The sequence below is a fragment of the Parus major genome, chromosome 2, assembly GCF_001522545.3.
Source record: "Parus major isolate Abel chromosome 2, Parus_major1.1, whole genome shotgun sequence".
Lineage (NCBI taxonomy): Eukaryota > Metazoa > Chordata > Aves > Passeriformes > Paridae > Parus > Parus major.
This window is the reverse complement of record NC_031769.1, coordinates 16,372,755-16,391,272: the sequence shown is the minus strand read 5'-3', so window position 1 is coordinate 16,391,272 and position 18,518 is coordinate 16,372,755. Positions and strand designations below refer to the sequence as shown.

The window sequence follows — 18,518 nt, the reverse complement described above, 5'->3', positions numbered from 1 at the left end:
AGATCTATGGTTTTTAATATGTAAAGCAGGTTCCAGTGGAAAACATGGAAAAAAGGTAATGCAATCTCACTGCTGCTGGCAGATGGTGGAAAAATACAAGCTGTGTTGCTGCAGTTAATAGAGTAATGTCTTCAAGCGTTCTTTTAGCACTGTGGATAAATAGGTTGCATAATTAAAACATGTATTGTAATATTAATGGAATATATAGTGAATTTTTGTGCTTTAAACATGCCTAGTTTGCATTTTTCTGCTTTTCTGTCAGTGTTTGATGTAAAAGTTGTGTGTGAATATTATCTTGGCATTCCAAATGCAGTTTCAGATATCCCACTTTGCATATAGCTAGCACAGTTTTATGGTGGACAGTAGCCAGGGTCAGCTAGAGATTTAACCTGAGTAGAACTCATTGTGAAAAAAATGGATTGGGGAAGGGAATATGTATTACTTTATTTAGACATAATGATATTGCGTTGTTTAATACTTGAACTATTGCTTCTATGTACTTTGGAAACTGCAGGTAGACAGAGGTCAGCTTTTGTGTTTGGAATGTAATTGGGTTATTAATTTGATATGGAGAGAATCATCATTCTTCCTTTGAAACTATTTGAGTCTTTCAAAGTTAAGAAGAAAAGAACTCTTAATTGAGGAATGCTCTAAGGCATTCCTAGATGGCATTATTATTATTCAAAATTGCAATTTGGTGAAACTAGTCAATGGCAAGACACTGTTTTGCTGGTATATTTTTAAAGTCATTCTACGTTTACTTTTAAATGTATACATAATTTCATTTGGGCAATACTAAATGCAAGTATTAATTTCATATTTCAATTGAGTCATTAAAATAAATTTATTGGAATTTTTTTCCCCAGAAAATGTAATTCTGCCAACATTCTGTCTTGTGTCTCAGTAGTGGTGTACTACTCTTCCGTAGAAATTCATGGATTGTTAATCCACAAGCTTTACTACTACTAGTGATCAATAGCAATCGATCAACATTAGTTAGCATACACAGGTGTTTCTGTTAAGTATTGTTCCATGATGTTTATGCCTATTCTGATACAGAAATGCAGGCCAAAATGTTTAAAATTCTGTGAATGTGCTAAACAGGTTGAGTTTTTGAAGTGTATCTGAGCCAGCTATATAGCCAGCTGCTACAATGACAAAGCAAGAGAAGTAAAACCAGTTACACTGTACAGCACGGCCAAAACAATGGGGACAGTCTCCATGGAATAATGAGTCCGTAGTACAACTGCTTCTTGATAATTCCTTCTCTTTAATTGTTCACCCCTCCTGGTTTTCTGATGCCTGAGGGAGCTTTCTGCTGGTCTTGTGGGGCAAAAAGCATCTGAAATCTCTGGTCTGAGGCTGGGCAGGGAACCACAGCGCTGGGGGTCATCCTTTAACCGTGACACTTCACCGGCTCTCGTGTTGTCTTGCTGCGGCACAGTGCTTTGGCCATTCCTAACATGACCTAAATGACCACAGATAGCCTTCTCAGATGCAGTTTGTTGGCTGATCACAGCTCAGCCTGGCAAGTGTCCGGGCCATGTGGCATTGCAGAGGCCAAGAAGGCTCCCAAGGACTGTGTTCAGGCTGCACGTGGCACAGGTCAGGCTGCAACAGAGGGAGTCTAGAGCCACCTTGTGCTCAGAGAATAGGTTGAGATGTCAGTTGTGAGTGATCCAAGTTTGAGTGTTGGGGCATTTCAGTCTCTGTCCCTTTTAGTACATATCATCACTCCCAGCTTTGCATGTCCTGCTGACATTGAAGAGGAGCTCAGCATGACCTTGAGTAGTGTTCCAAACTTTTGTATATTACTTATTCTGTAGTAGTCAGAATATCCTAGTGTGTATCCTTTTGTACTTGCCCTGCATTAGCTATAAATGCTGTCTGAATCATTCTGCAAAAATGAAACAATTAATTAAAATAATTTAATTTGAAAGTATTCAAAAATAAAATCATTTTCTTTCTGCCCTTAGCTTACTTTAAGCAATGAGTCATAGCAGGACTTGTATTTGTCTTAGTCATTCTAGCATGCATCCATAATAAAGCTGTCTGCTTCACTGGTTCAGATCAAACCCAGGCTGTTATTGTGTTGTCATTTCTGCATACCATATAGCATGACATTCACATGTTGCTGCTAAGATGCATCCACCAGGAGACATGGCAGAAGCCAGTAAAAGACTTTGAAGAAAGCTTTCTTCGTGAGCAGCTTGTCAAACTGCTTTGAACCCAATCAAAGTAATAATTCCAAATTTTTCAACCCAGAGTTAGCAGGGATAAGATGGATTGCATTGACTTGAGCTGTGCAGCTTTTTCATTGTTGAATGTTTAATTCTTTGTTGAAGGCTTAGTCCTGAAAATTTTTTGGGGGGGGGCATGTTTGAATGAAAACCTTTGTGCTGTCCAGTAACAAAAAGCAGAAATCATGTGGCCAAACGCTATATCCAGGATAAGCTGTTCACTTGGTCTTTCAAATATTTTCTTCTGTTAATTCACATAAGGATGTCACTGGTGGCTTAAGCATTAAAGAAGCTTGATGCTGAAAGCTGCTGTCAGATGCCAGAGACACATGAAGTGAGAAAATAGCCCTTTCTGGCCAGCAAAGACTTCCACATGGTTTTGTCATGGGTCACAGAACAGTCATCTCTTGAGATTATTAGAAACTCTCTGGTCTCATTTGTGTATACTAAACCCCATTCATTTTATACCTGAAAATTGAACCAAATGACTTAGTTATACTGGCGTATTCCAGTCCTGAGGTATTTTAAATATTCTGTTCCATCAGCATAGGTGTTGCCAGCATTATCATAACAGATTATCATAGCAGGAAAAGCATGTCATAGAACAATGAGAAAAATCTCCAGAGTTTTGCCAGTCATACAGGAGGAAAACCCATCTTTTTTGGGTGTCAAAGCAGCAGTCAGTTTGAAATCTAAGGTATAAGAAAGGCAGCATCTGAGATGGAGGAATTTCCTCACTGTCGTACTGCACCAGATTGTGTGTGGCTGTACGAGCCCCTGAGGCTCTAGAGAAGAGTAGTTCTCCTATCCAAGTACATCTGGCCAATTGTGCAACAGGACAACAAATGTTCCTGTGCATCCCTTTCAGGAAACCAGCTGAAGCCCCGAAGCGTGAGATTTGATTAGAATCGTTGGTGGTGTGATGCACTGAACTGGCAGGAGCATGTGGAGGGGAGTCTGTGGTCACCTGCTCTGCTGGAGGCCCAGTCTGTAAAATTAAAGATCTCAGATTTATTAAAGAAAGAAGTTGTATTAAACCCTTTTGTTTAAAAAAAAAATATATACCTCACAAATGTAGTGAACGTTGCACCTTTTTTGGGGGGTACTGTTTATTATTTTATTATTGGTATGTACATTTTAATGATTCTGTATCAGATTTAGGATTTTAATTTTTTTCTTGTATGCTTAGAAATATCTTTTCTTTGTCTTGAAGCCTCGTGGTGAGTTTACCATGAAAGCTACTGGACTTTGATTTCGTTAACATCCATTTATATTTATTTCTAGTATTTATATTTATACTTATATTTATATTTAATACACCCTGTATTTGATAGTACACATTAACTTTTTACCCCCTTTTACTCCACGTCTCTTGGTTTTGTGGTAAATGCCGTGGATTTTTTATCTTCCAGGCAGTTTATACATGTGGTCTTCTTGGATACTAAGCTTTTGATCCTTCTGGGCCTTTTGGTTATTTTTTGGATATGTCTATTGCAGTTAAAAATTTGCACCTACAGTGTGTGTTTTCCTGAGGGTTTGGGAAATGTTAGTTTTCAACAGTAAAACACTATGTACATTAATATAATACAGGAAGATGGAGAATGTGGACAAAGGACATGGAAAAGGTGCAGGCATTGAATCTCTTCTTTGCCACTTTGTCTTAACTTGTAATCCCAGATCCCTGACACCAGTGGGGGAAGTCTGGAGCAAGGCTTCCAGTTCTAATGCTCCTTCAGTAAAGGGGGATCATTTTAGAGAACATTTAAAAGAATTGAATGCACACAAGTCATGGGGTGCACTGTCGGGATGCAGCCAAGAGTGCTGAGGGAACTGGCTGAAATCATTGCAAGATCACTGCCAGTAACCTTTGAAATGTCCTGGAGATTGGAGGAGATTCCTGAAGCAATGAAGAAAATTATTTTCATTCCAGTCTTCAAGGAGATTTTAGAGAACTACAGTCTGGTCAGACCCACATATGATCTCCATCACAAAAGGTGATGGAGCCAATAATCCTGGAAATAATTTCTAAACATATGACAGACAAGAAGGAAGGAGATAGCATGGATTTATGAAATATATGTAATATAATCCATATGAATATATGGATTATGAAAAGCAAGTCATGCTTCCTCATAACGTAACACCTTTCAATATTAAATGCTGCTGAAAATTCTAATGTTTTTGACTCATCATTTAATCTTGTTTCCTATTTATTTCCATCTCATAGGTCAGAACTGATTTTTAGTTCTAGACTTAATTTGAGCCCTTATCACTGAGCAGAAGTTCTCAAGCATGCTTTTCTCACAACAGCTCATGCAAAAAATCTGTATATCCTCTGTGATCTTTTAATTTTAAAGTTTACTTTTGGGGTCAGTTTATAATCCATGAGAAATTTTGAATATTCACATTGTTTCAAAAAGGTTCTGGAACATCTCTTGTAAAGTCATCAAACCAATCTTTTGTGTCCTTATGGTCTGTTAGTAACATTTTCTATTTAATGTCTTTATGCTTTCTATTCTATATGATAAGTAATTAAACGTGGGAGAAGCTCTATGATCTCCTTTTACAGAGGACGCTACTATATGTGGCTGCATGTAGTTATATATCTACTGTATTGTGATGTTTGCCATTTGGACTACCAGAATTGCCTTGGTTTAATACTGTTCTTTCCCTGTGGTCTTTTGTCATTTTGTAGTATGAAGGAATTGCATTATTGAGGTTTTCCTTAGTGTTTGGTATGCATTTCAGACCTGTCTGAAATAACCTATCTGGATGTGTGTCACTATACCAGTGCAACCTGAAATAAGCAAATAAGGAAATCAGTGTCAAGGGCATCAGCAATTACAGAGGAATTGAGTTGTAACTCCACCTCTGTTGTGAGGGAAGCAGCTACTTCCCTGTCTGCATCCTGACAGGAACAGTGGCTTCTCAAAGTGAAGCTTAAGGTGCTGAAGGAAAACCTGGGACCATGAGGACCTGTTGCCTCCAGATCTACTAAAAAAGGTGGAATTGAGTGATTTATAAAGGCTTCACACCTTGGGCAAAGAGATGAGGAAGGAGAGGCCACTTTTTGCATCATTCAACATGGAGCAAGAATGGCAAAACATACCTGCCAGAGAGCTTAAGGGGAATGCAGTATGAAACAATAGTTCTGATTTACATCTGTTTCCCTAGGAGATTAAAAAAAGATTGGGAAATAATTCAAAGCATTTTGGCCTGTTTAGATCTGCAGTGTTAATGGTGTGAGCCATTTTTGGTTCAGACCCTACCTTGAGGAATGATGGAGTTACATGTTCTTAATCTACAGAAGGTCACAATGAGGATGCTTTGGTAGTGAAGTGTACATTGAAGGCACAAATAAAGATAGGAGAAAGGAAAGGAGTGTAAACCTTTAGGGGTAAAGTCAAGGTTGTTATGTATCAATCCAGTTTCCCTGCTGTGTGTCAGATGTGAGATTAATACAATTTACTCACCATTCCCTCCCTAGCCTCAACCACTAAAATGGGCATACTTCTGTCACAGGACATCATCATGAAGGGATGTTGTACAGCCTCCCAGTTCAGATCAGAATGTTGTCTGCTAGCTTGGGCACTGTGAGACAAGTCTTTCCTAATTATAGGGGAGTAATTTCTGCCGCATTTTTTCTTTTATTGAGTGCCAAGGTCATGATGAAGTAGATGGCTTTATTTGCAAGATTATTTCAATTTGCCTGTTTTCACAATGAAAACCTTGAATAATACTCATAGTGTGTCCTGATTTTCAGGTTTTTATTACTAAAATGGTGCCTGAAAAAATAAGAAGAAATGCAGCTATATGTACAATATTTTCTTTTTTGTTGAGCTTTGGTACTCTTAATGCACATATTTATAAAGTGCTTAACTTTCATAAGAAAATATTATTAATATGTAATAAAACACCAATTTAGGACATATACTAGATTTTCTTAGGGTAATATTTGGCTCATTTTGCAACGAAGCAGTAGTAAATAGGGAGGGGAGGAGCAAGATGGTTTTGTTTGAAAATATGTAAGTTTAAAGAAGTGGCCAAATATATGCTTGACTGGTTACTGAAATGCTGGAAGAAATGTTACTAAGTGTGGAATTACATCATCTTTCCTCTATACACAGAAAAAGCCCAAGGAAATATCATTTGTCATAAGACCTACACTGCATAATCTAAAATGCCACTCTAATGCTGAGAGCAAAAGGATTAAGAAAAACAACCAAACAAAAAGTACACAAAACCCCCAAGAGCCTAAAAAAAGTGGTGAACAATTCAAATTAAATCAGTTTTTTACTAAAATTAAAGAAGGGTGAGGAGGGAAAAAATCTTCAGTTCATTTAATAATTAAAGTCTGAAGAGGGAGAAAACTCAGTAGTGCATAGACAGAGAAGATTGAACACATTAATGTACCGTTTATATTTTGATCCTTATCTCTACAGAAAGTTATGATTAAGTATAAATTCTGATACTGGAATCATAAAAATATAGTAAGTGCCCTTCTTTTCCTGCAGATCTGAATCTCATTTTCTTGTCCAAGACTTCAAAAAAAGAGCTTTGCACAGGGGACTCCCACAAGACAGGAAGTGAGAATAGCCTCAGCTCCCTCCAAAATCAAGGATCTCACATAATAATGTCTGTTGGCATCCCTGCACTGCTTTCAGAGCTGAGGTGATGTGTGCTTACTAAGTGACATGTTTTTCTGGGAGCTCAGAACAGCCACAGACTCTGTGAGCCGGAAGCTGGACCTCAGACAACTCCTTGAGATGGCAAAAACAAAGCTCCTGCTTAGCTGAGTCGAAGTAGGATTGATGGACTTTGTGCTAAGACTCACATTGTCCTGCTTTCCATGATGTTTAACACTGTGTATTGGACTTTATGCAGACATAAAGAGAGAAAAAGATTGAGCTTTCTCAATCTCTGGTTGTGACCAGAGGAAGACAGCCACAGTGGTTGCATTTATCTGAAAGGACCAGGTGGGGTATTCCTTGCAGCCTTTATTTTCAGATGTTGCATACATTTCTGTGAGAGCCAAATGCAGATATTTAGTGAATCAGAGCTGAACACGTAGCTTAGAGTGAAAAACCAGATCAAACTCTCCATGGTTTCTTACCTACACTGAAAAAAAACCCCAAAACAATCAAACCCTACCGAGACAGAGGTTTAGTTAATATTCCCATTGGATAGTTAATGTGAATTGCTTTTGTTATGAACTGTCTGCAGGCTTTTCAGGAAGAGAAGGTTAAGTTTCAAACTATAAAATATAGAGTTGAAACTGGACAGTGATGCTCACTGGAGCTTCATGTGTTTCAGAACAATGAAATGGAACTCACAGAGTGAAATGGAGTTTTTTTACATTTTAAAGAAAAAGCAGATGCATGTATAAAGGCAAAATTAGCTCCAGTGTCAGTCAGACTGAGGCTGGAGCATGTATATGTAGAACACAGGACCTTTCTGGCCATCCATGGCATCAGTTCTTCAGAATATGCCTCTGGTGGACCTCAGTGTTGGCTATTACTCAAATCCATAATAGTTTAGGACTTTGTAGCTGAAGGGCTGGTTTTTTCCATGTGTGGACTTCACCATTACTTTTGACTCATAAATCCATAATAGTTTAGGGCATTCTGGCTGAGGGGCTGGTTTTTTCCATGTGTTGTACTGTCCCAAATGCACACACTAGAGCTATTTCCAACTGGGACACTCTTGTTTTTTAAGGAAGGAAATTGGTGGCAGGTTCTTCAGAATTGTGCTGTAGCCCATTGAATTTCTAATATTTCGGTGTGTTTAACTCAAAACTGCAAGGAATCTTTTAATTTCAGTGTTCACTTTCCAACTCTTGGCCTGAAATAGTTAATTCTGTAAACTGGAGCTCATATTGCAAAGCTGATTTACAGGATTGTTGCTTTGAGAATGTGCTTTGAGCATGGAGAGACTCCTGTTTTTGTAAGATTTTTGAGGTTTCACTGTTTTGTTGTTTCTTTTTTATGGCAGAGCAGTTAAGAGATGAGAATAGGTATCTTTTATAGTGTTAACATGAAATACATATATATGTGCATGCATACATATATATGTGTGTATATCTATATATATATATATATATAATGAAAACAAGGGTTAGTGTCAGTACTGAGCATTAGAAGCCGTGGAAGGTACAGTACTTTTCCACCCTCCCTGGGGTGTTTTACTGCTTTCTTGAAACAGAATATAGAGAACCTTTAATTAACCAGTCAAAATATATGGAGCCAGATTACTAATCAAATGCTCATTTGGGACAAGGTCCCGGTCCTGCTGAAGCCTCTGGAAACAAGGATGTGGAGAACCTTTCAGGACTGGGCCTCTCTTTCCAGAGAACTGGAAAGATGTATTTGAGTTTCACCTGTGCAGGAAGTTGTAGTGTGACAAGATGAGGATGTCACCCTTCAGCAGGGCTGTCTTGGATGGAAACAGCCACTGCTCTGATGACAGCTTCCCCTCGTTCTTCCAGGTGTGTCTGCTCAGCTGACCAGCACTCGTCTCCGTCGGAACACCTCCGTGGGCACCCCGTTCTGGATGGCTCCAGAGGTCAGGTTTCAAATATTTTGTCACTTGTACTCAAGCTGCTGTATTCTGCATTTCTGCTCTTTGTCTTTCTTCCTGGTCCTCCCACCAAATGAAACAGCAGTGTCCTTTAAAAAAGTGTTTATACCTTTCTGTCTTACATGTTTGCAAGAATTAAGTTAAAATGAGGTTTATTTTTGAAATTACAAGATTAGAGACAGGGAACAATACACTGAAATGTTTACTCAAGTGTTGGAGAGTAAAGAGTACTACTATTGATACTTACCAGCCTTTTGAGCTCTGAAACTATAGATATCTCCCCATGGATAGAAGGAGCCCAGGTTGGTACTGTGACACATATAGCTTCTATTTTTTGACTTCTACACCTGGAATGTTTTTAATACTATATATCCATACTTGCTGCAGCAAGGAATGGAAAGGGTTATTATGAATGAAGAAGAAGCACTATGACTCTGTGGAGGTTTTCCCAGACTGAAATTGAAGCATTTAAATATACTTTTTAAGCTGAGACAGGAAAAATAATTCCTTATAAATAATCTTATCTACTTAGAGTATATGTATGCACACAAACACATGCAAGTACATCTGTTTATAGCACATGCAACTACTCTGTTTATACATCTTTATTTTTATCAACACACTCAGTTCATACACATAGGTCTAGCCATATACCTAATGGCATAGAAGTTGGTTTAGATTGCAGCTAATGGAATGAAAAATTCTAGATTCATCCAGCATTATGGATGAGCTGAAATGTATATGAAGGTAAATACTTGGCTGTGATCTAATGAGCTTTTTTCAGATCCACTTGATCTGGAAATTGGCTGCTTTGGTTGAATAAGGACCCAGTAAGAGATAGTGAATTCAGCTTCTGCTTTCCTGGTTGTTTCAGTTCATAGAGAGAGCAGTATAGTTACAATAATTAATTAGAAGGAATATTCCACATAAAGACTTGTAGAGTTGCTGAATTTCCTTCTGCTTCCTCTGTTGCAGGATGCAGTTTATCACCTTCAGCTGAAAAAGCCATGGATTTTTATCCTACAAATCAGAGAACGTTTGGCCAGAGAATGTGGTGTTCATGAGCACCTGATTTCTCTACTTTAAACATTGGGGGTTTTTTGGTAATTGGGTGGATGCTGTTTATTTCACTGAATATTCTGTAAGAGATTCCTCCAACTGTGGGTGTGCTCTTAAATGTGGACATTTAACCATCCCAGTCTTTTACTCCAACAGGTGATTGCCTGTGAGCAGCAGCTAGATAGCTCCTATGATGCTAGATGTGATGCATGGTCACTGGGTATTACTGCAATAGAGTTGGGAGATGGAGATCCACCCCTTGCTGATTTGCACCCCATGAGAGCTCTCTTCAAAATACCAAGGTAATATCTTGATGTGTTTCTTTGTTTACGGGTTAGACTGAACTTTTTCCTTAACTATTGCTTTCTTCAAACTTAGACCATGTAAGTTTGTGGAATTTATTTATATTATTTATACTAGGAGGTAGGTTAAAAATGCTTAGCCCAGTTGTATTTTCTGCAGGCTCTGCTTTAACCATGTGTGCACATTGAGACATTCAGAGCTGACTGTAGCTACATTTGAGAAAAAGTCTCAGGGTCTTCTCCTGAGTGAGCTGCTGCCACATTAGAGCAGGACTTACTTGAGTCTCGTGTATTCTGTTACAAAGAATGACATGATAGGAATACAGAGTCTGAATATGCCACTGTGGTGAACAGGTCCCATATTTGTTTTCAGGAGTTATCTTCTATCCTTTGAAGCAAAGGTTGTTCCCCCACTCACATACATTTAGGCTTCAGCTTTTTGTTAGCTTGTGCTGCTTCTGGAAGTTCCAGTGTTGCTGTCCTTGGGCAGTGCAAATAGCAACTTCCTTTGTGTTTTTTGCTTTGAAGCTGAAAAATATAAGTACCCAAAGTTCCACTTCTGGCATTTCAAAGAACATCAATCTCCAAGTCTGTAGGTAATGATCATACAGTAATAGTTTGTGGATTTTTCCCTTGGAGCAGGAGCAGTACTACAACAGCTGAGCCCATATAGTATATGTAAGTGCTTAGAGTCCTTTTCAGCCTAAATGCCCAAATTAGTTTAAATTACCTTTAGGTTTAAGAAATCATGGCTGACTTGGCACTGAAACAGAGTATGAATGCTCTTCCTACCCTTGCTTGCTGTAGGAAAAGCAGTTACAAACTATTGTGGTCAGTCACTGCAGCGAGGACTTAAAAAAAAACTTCTGGCTTATACTCTTACAAGTACTGGGGACCTTTCTGCCCTGAAGCAAATATAAGTTCAATACACTTTCATTACATTAATTGGTATAATTCCAATACCCTTTCATCCCATCAAGTAAAACCTGAGAGTGATAAAGTAAATGTTAAGCAGCACTTAAAGAAAAGCAGTTATGGTTGATTGAAAAGCAAGTCACCATGTATATTGGTTGGTCATTCCTTTTGTCTTCACGACCATACTCAGTGAAAATGGCATCTCTGAATGGAAGAAGAATGTCAAGACCATTTAAACTAAATTAACACTTAGAGTAAACAGCTCTGACAATAGAAAAGAAAGCAGTATCTCTATTTACAATAAATCTGTATTTAGACCTTCACTTCTATCAGATTATCTTCTGATGAATGAGGAATAATTAACAAAGAAACAGTTTCTTCAGACACTTTGTTCAGCAAGTTGATTAATTCAGTCCTCCTGAGAAAACTTAAAATAGAATTTTTTTTAAAAAATTCTCCTAAGAAAGTATATTGTTTTGGGCTTGAAAAAAGGAACATGCCATTACAAGTGAATAGTGATTAATGGGTCCTTAGTTTAATTTCCTTTTATTGATTTGATTGAAAAAATCACAGTGATTCTTAGCTACACTTGGTAAATCATCTCAATGCTATTTTTCCTTATTAGTTATGTAAAGCAGGAGAACTGATGAGGCATTGCATCATCTACCCATGCTCCTTTTACCAGTGGAAATCACTATCTTTTTTCGGTGGCCTTCTAAAGCTCATTACTCAGCCTGCCTTCACACATTGTTTTTGTCAAGTGAGGAGCTTATTAACTTATCATAACACTGACCTTTGCAGGAATCCTCCTCCAACACTGCAGCAGCCTGAGCTGTGGTCACCTGAGTTCAATGACTTCATTAACAAGTGAGTAACAACTGAGACCACTCTGGTTAAATATGGAACCATGTGTAAATGTCATGTGCAAAATATCTTTTGTGGTAATCTGTTGTAACTAGTACTCTTCCTTAAAGGGCTAGTTTGTAAATCCAGTTTGACTTCCAAGTGAGGCTTTGTCTTTAAAACATGAAACAGCATTTCAACACCCTTGATGTTTCTTAATTTAAAGAATATTTAGTTTTAAAATATAATAATTTAACTTCTTGAACTCCTCAGTTCTGTGAAGTCATATCAGTTTTCAGTGCACAGCTGTTTTGATTAAGATGGATGTATATAAATATGGTGGCATGAATGAACTCCTGACAAGCATTTCAAAACTTAACTGTGAACCCTCAATGATCATATGTTTTTTTCTGCCAGCACAGGTGCTTGACTAAAGATTATGAGAAGCGTCCGACAGTATCTACTCTTTTGCAGCATGATTTTATTAAGCAAATTGAAGGAAAAGAAAACGTGCTACAAAGGCAACTCATGGAATTTATTGATGTTCATCAACAAATGGGAGTCACTGAAAAGGCAAGGTAAAAGTAGCTACAAAAGTAGACCAGTTGGGTCAATTTTGATACTTCCACTGTTTCAGGATGACTGGCACTCAGAGAAGGATTCAGCTCTTATAAAAAAAATAGAATGCTTAATATTTGGGGTCCCCTGTAGTGCCAATGAAAGGAGAGAGGCATCATGATTCACATGCAGGATGAAACAGTCTTCAGAAGTGACTCCCCTTTCTTCTGTGACTCAAGATACAGTCTTAGACCCCAGCTTTTAGAAAGCTGGGTAGGTGAAATTGATGTTCAGCATTTTCTTACATTTGCATGGTCAGCTAATGTTTAGTTTGAGTAAATGTGCTAAAAACAGGTAGTCAGATTCCTGCTGGAATTGGCTGGTTTTGACTCTGAAATAAGTGATAGTCTTAGCAGACCGTGTTTTGCAATCTTCAAATCTTATGTCTTCTTGAATAGATTCTTTCTTCCACTAGTATCTAAGTGATATCAATCCTGAACAAATCACTCAACACCTGATGGATTTTGTTTAAAATACTTGAAAATGTCTTGGCTCAGTTTTACAATCAAAAAAGCTCCATACAGTACACTCATGTATCAGATGTGAAATGTTGTAGATGAGTATTGAAGTACTACTGGTATGACTGCACCTGTTTCAAGGAAGAGCATGATGCTTTTTCTTTTGTTTCTTTTAATGGAACATGAAATTTAAAAGACATTTTGGCATTATCATCTACGTGAAAAATGCTTGTTCAAATCTGCCATATTTCCTTTCACACATTTATAGTAACAATATATACAGCGGTCTTCAGTTCTACTTCTGGAGAATTTTCTATTTACTCTATGCTGTGAAGATAACGGTAAAAAATTGTTTCTAAAGAATTATGTTATTGAAGTTTTTTCAACTTTAACTGGATATGGGAGGAGCAGTGTTTTCTCTTTTCTGACATCTCGGTATTAAACTATGCATTTGGCTTAAATTTAAGCTTCAGCCTGGATTTATATGCTCTATATATTGCAGACTTGACATTTGCTTAATCCAGAAAGATTCTTGAATTCAAATAAGCTTATTGGATGTCAGTGCTGAGCACTAAACCAGCAACATAATCCAGACTTTTAATATCATTTATTTATAAAACACAGGGAAATGATATGCAGTAAAATAAGTCCAAAACACTAGGTTATATGAATTGAAATCTTATTAACATTTGTGATATTAGTCTTTTTGAAGCCTAAATAATTCTGAAAAAAATCAAGCTTCCAGTCAATTGGGTATTGTGACTTTTTTACTCATTTTAGAGAACTCACTTTTGTTTTCATAGCCTTTTTTTCCCCAATTCTTTATTTTTTTCATGTAAATGCAGCATAAAGCAAACTACATGAACTTTTTTTGCTTTCTGCACAATACAAACATAAAGAAAGTGGCCCAATTTGCATGTGCATAGAGCAGTCAAGTGGCACAAGAGCAGGATGATTTACTGGTATTTTCTCTGTCCTGTTTAGACTGTGTTTTATAAGGTGATGGCTCTTCATGAGAACTAGAATTTAAGGAAATATATTACTGTGTGATGAAGTTACCTATGCTTTTTATAGTTGATCACATGTAACTTGTATGTCAAATTTCTCAAAGGAAAACATAATTTTCTCTTTCAAATTAATAATATTAATAATCTGAATCTGCACAAAAAATGTACTTATTTAATTCAGAGTGTAATTTAAATGGCATGGTTAAACTGAGCATAGCCCATATTTCAGTTTAGCAGTTTAAAATACTAATAAATAGTATTTCCAACCTCAATGATTCTGTGATTGTGTAATTTTGTGAAATATGCTGTAAGACTGACTACAGAACAGCATTTGTGGTTTTTTTTCTGCTGTGAATGATAAGAGATTATACAAAGATCTTTAAATTCAGTAGTCATGCTTTTTAAAAAGTCTTTTATTACTAATCATATGTATCTTCTGACCTTTAATCTGCACAAAGCAAATGGCGTTAAAGCGGTGTCTGTACAGAATTACCATGTAGATCTGATTTAGTGTCACGACAGAAGCTGTATAGTGACAAGTCCCTGGAAGAGCTGCTCTTTTCTTGCTCATGCTGTTCTGGCACTGTTTTTACACTGATGTGTTAGGATCCTGCTGTGAAATTTCTGAACCTTCACCAGTTGCTGGCAACTTTCCTTGTGAAACTTCTACCTGATTTCGAGCTCACACTCTCTCAGTCACTAATTTGAAGGCATAACTCTCCTTCTTCTTGACAGTGGGAGGCAGGTAGTTTAAGGGATAAAGATCTTTTCCTTCCACTGAGGGAAGAAATTGTGCTGTATTTGAAATTGTATTGTGTTGTATAAGTGGGCATTGGCATATAAAATCATTAAGTTTGGTAATGTTGAGTTAAAGGTGAAAGTTAGAAATCTGGTTATTTACTCTGTATGTGTTTACTCTCCTCATCAAATTTAACTTCATTAATTGCAGTTTTGTATTGCAGAAGAAAAGAAAAAATTAATAGCTGAGGTTTAGCCACTAGGTTTTATTGTGTGCACTATGTCTGTTTTCATTCAAAATTAAGTCACCTTCTTAGCCTATTGGGCTGAGGTGTGATTTAGTTCTGACTGATTTCTGTAGAAGTAGTCTGTTGTGCTTGTGATCTTACCTTGCTGTTTGCTGTACATGCAGTTGATACAGTTGAAAAAGAAAATCTCATCACATTATGTCACATTCTCAGGGTTTTTTGCAGAGGGCCTTGCACTCACATCTGATCTTTGTGCTCAGAAAGGATGTGTAATCTCTAGGCACAGAGTGGAGCCACCCTGAAGTCTCTCCCATTGGCACCATTGTTCCTGAGGTATTTAATAACACTGGGGAGTCACCGAGTCATGAGTGCCCTCAGAACCTTCCCAGAGTTGTTATTCCAGTGAAGAGGAACCAGGGTTTAGCTTCTGCACTGTACTGCATCCTCTCAAGGGCTGGAAACAAGAGAAACAACAAGAGGAAGAGAGCCCATCAACCATCTGACTAACCAGAAACATCTCAATTAACACTGATAAAACTTTAAATGGTGATGTGCCACAGCCTGGCTCCAGATTTAATCGAGGTGGCAGAAGATAATAGTGGTTTTCCAGTAGCCTTTGTATAGTGTTCCAGCACTAGAATATCTTGTGCTACTCAAGACTCAAAAAAGCATGAATACTAGCAATGAGCTTCTTTAAAAATTCCACTTTTTTACTTTGAGCAAATGCAGTACATTTTTCTCTAAAATCATCATTTTTTATGCTAAAAATATCTATTTGCAACTTAACCTTTCCTAGATCAGGACTCAGGCTGAAATGACAATGGGAATAGCAGGAAAAAATGTCCATTGATGCATTAATATTTTCCCATAGCATCCTGACTGTAACATCTTTAAAATCTGCTGCTGGGAATTGTATATGAGCTATATATCAAATATGCTGTATGGGATAAATTCACATTAGAGAAGAGGTGAAGCAGGCAAAGTTGCATACTAAGTGTAATTAATTTTGGTGGGATTTTTGTGAGAGTCACTTTCAGGACAGGGACCCTGAGCTTGACAAAGGTTTTCAGTATAGCTGTTGAAATTTATAATTAGTGATGAAAGTAGTTATTAAAAACGAGCACTGCAGCATATACCCCAAAACAGTTCTAAAAATACACTTCTTGCTAGGCCAAAAGTGGGAAAAAATGCCTGCATTGTAAAGAATTTTACTCTGCAACAGAAATAGCTGTCTTTGAAACAACCTTCAGAACTGTCGCATCTACACCTGACAGTCAGGCTTGTAAGACTTTTATCTTGAATTGTTTGACTGTCTTCTTCTTGACTGCTTTTACAATAATCTCTGTAGAAATACGCAATGATTAGTACATTGTGTATTTCCTGGGAATTGTGAGTCATTCCAGAATGAGCTGTACATATGAGGGATATTCAGTGCACCTCGATTTCAGCAAATTACTCTGGTCCTCAGATTAAGAGTCATCTTTACATACTCTCTGAGTATTTACGGGAAAGAGACCTATTCTACTGCAAAATGATGCAAAATTCCGGGTGAGCTGAATTCTTTTCTTGGGAGTTTGTCCTCCTGTATTTGCCATATAGGGTTGGCACTGAAATGAGTAACAGAATACTAAACAGTTGCTCTATTTAACTGTTTGGAAAGGCCAGAGAGATAATTTCCTAGAAGTTCATGTGCAACAAGCACAAATTGGTTGTCAATTTATTGACCCCTATTAAAAAGAGGCAGTACCATAAAGTTTCTTTTTGTGACTTCCCCTGATTGCACAGACTTGTGTCACCCATTTTCTGGGCATTCACTCTGTCCCAGTCTCTCTGACTCATCCTGCCAGTGGAAAGCAGCTGACAGCAATCCTTCAACTCTGCAGGGCAGGCTGTAGGAGAGGGTGGGGGATCACCATGCTGACTTGACAAAGACAGTGTGAGGAGCAAGCAGTACAAGATAATACACAGACAGTCCAGTACTGCATTGGCCAAGGTCTCCAGATGACATCTGGATGGGAGTAGTGGCTTAAATGGGAGGTTTTAGAATTCCAGTTCAATCTTTGATCCCTTCAGGCCAGTTCTTTCTTTCCTGGAACTCAGTGTGGGCTTTGTTTTCCCAAGAAGTGCATGTCTCTGCATTGAGGACTCACCTATGTAGGATGGCCATGCTGCAAACTTCTCTCAGGCTGTAAAAGCAGTAGGAAGTTCTGGGAACAAAGGCCTTAGAATAAGCAGATCTCCAGTCTCATAGCTAATATACGTCTCTGTATCTGAATAATGTTCTTCTGTATAAGTCAATGGACAACAGCAATGCCTGAATGAAGAGTATTAACTTCTGAAGTAGTACTTTACTGTTGTGCCAGTCCACCTGCTCAGCAACTCCTTTCTCCTGAAGGTGGGACACTTCAGCAGGCATTTCTTACCCATGGAGCTTCTCCTTTATCGTCTTGATATGGCTGTGAGCACAGTGTGTGGGCCTGACTCATGAGGAACTAATCCCAAAGAGTCCTTTTAGGGATCTCCTATTTGCTCAGTTAAGAGCACATACTTCCCCCTGAAATTTGTCAGGGATATGGCTGTTTCTTGAGGCTGTTGTGAAGGAATAATAATCTGCTTTGCTTACAGGTCATGGAAAAGCAGTACAAGCTTTGTCAAACAGATTGTGCAGAGCTGGGCATGGCCACTTCTGAATCAAAAGCCCCATAGCTCTGCAGGGCAGCAGTGTGCTCTCAGGAACATTGCATAAGCTGCAGCACAGTTCCCCGAGACTGCAGCCTGTAGTCTCAGTGCTGTCAATCACTTAAATACAGAGGGGAACACAGGTTTGTCTGCAAAGCATTGTGCAGATGCTGCTGCAGGCTTATCACTGAAGTCTTACACTTTATAAAGTCAGGTACAGATTTCTAATAGATAGCAGACTGTCGTTTTATTTAAGCAGATTTCACAAGATCAATCTGTGAAGAAAAAATTCTGATTTTAAGTGTGAATTAATATTGCTTTTTGCAGCCTCCAGATAAATGGAATCATCAGCAATGACAGATCCAGTAGAGGTTTCTCTGTGTTGTTTCTTTGTCATTTTACTGCTTTTTGTAACTGCTGGGACATGTACAGCTGTTCCCACCTTCACCTTACAAAAACTTCATTATTTTTAGTTTCTTCTTTGCTCTCGTACTAAGGACAGCCCTTTTCCTGTCACTTCTTAGTCTGTAGATGATTCTCCAACCAGTTTAGGCAGAGAGTTCAGCAGGGCATCATGAGTCACACTTTCCTTTTCATGGTATTTTTGGAACTATCAGAAATCTTTTAAATACATTCTGACAATTTGAAGAAGAAAAGCTGCGGTTGCCTCATTTTGATTTAACTGAATCTTGAAAGATAAGTGTAGGGAGGGGAGCATTGGCGTGAAAGAGAATGCACAGAAACAATGCTGCCTTGGCTCATTTTCTTGTCCTTACTGCATTGATGTTTCTGGCCTTTAGCTGCCTGAATTGCTTGTCGGGCATGCTTGTAAAAT

General features: G+C 38.0%; 1 protein-coding gene across 4 annotated transcripts in view; it reads left to right on the top strand.

The window, feature by feature from the left end:
- MYO3A (myosin IIIA) overlaps nt 1-18,518 on the top strand; it is a 112,185-nt gene that overhangs the window by 34,831 nt on the left and 58,836 nt on the right. For 3 of the 4 annotated variants that reach the window (XR_002001455.2, XM_033511442.1, XM_033511451.1), the window contains exons 5-8: nt 8,725-8,801; nt 10,032-10,177; nt 11,894-11,959; nt 12,358-12,513. Coding sequence is in view for 3 of the 4 variants with exons in the window: in XM_033511442.1 (XP_033367333.1) it covers nt 8,725-8,801; nt 10,032-10,177; nt 11,894-11,959; nt 12,358-12,513 (445 nt within the window). In the remaining variant the exon portion in view is untranslated. Of the gene's footprint in view, nt 1-8,724; nt 8,802-10,031; nt 10,178-11,893; nt 11,960-12,352; nt 12,514-18,518 lie in introns of those variants that run through there. The other variant, XM_033511446.1, reaches the window with a different exon arrangement.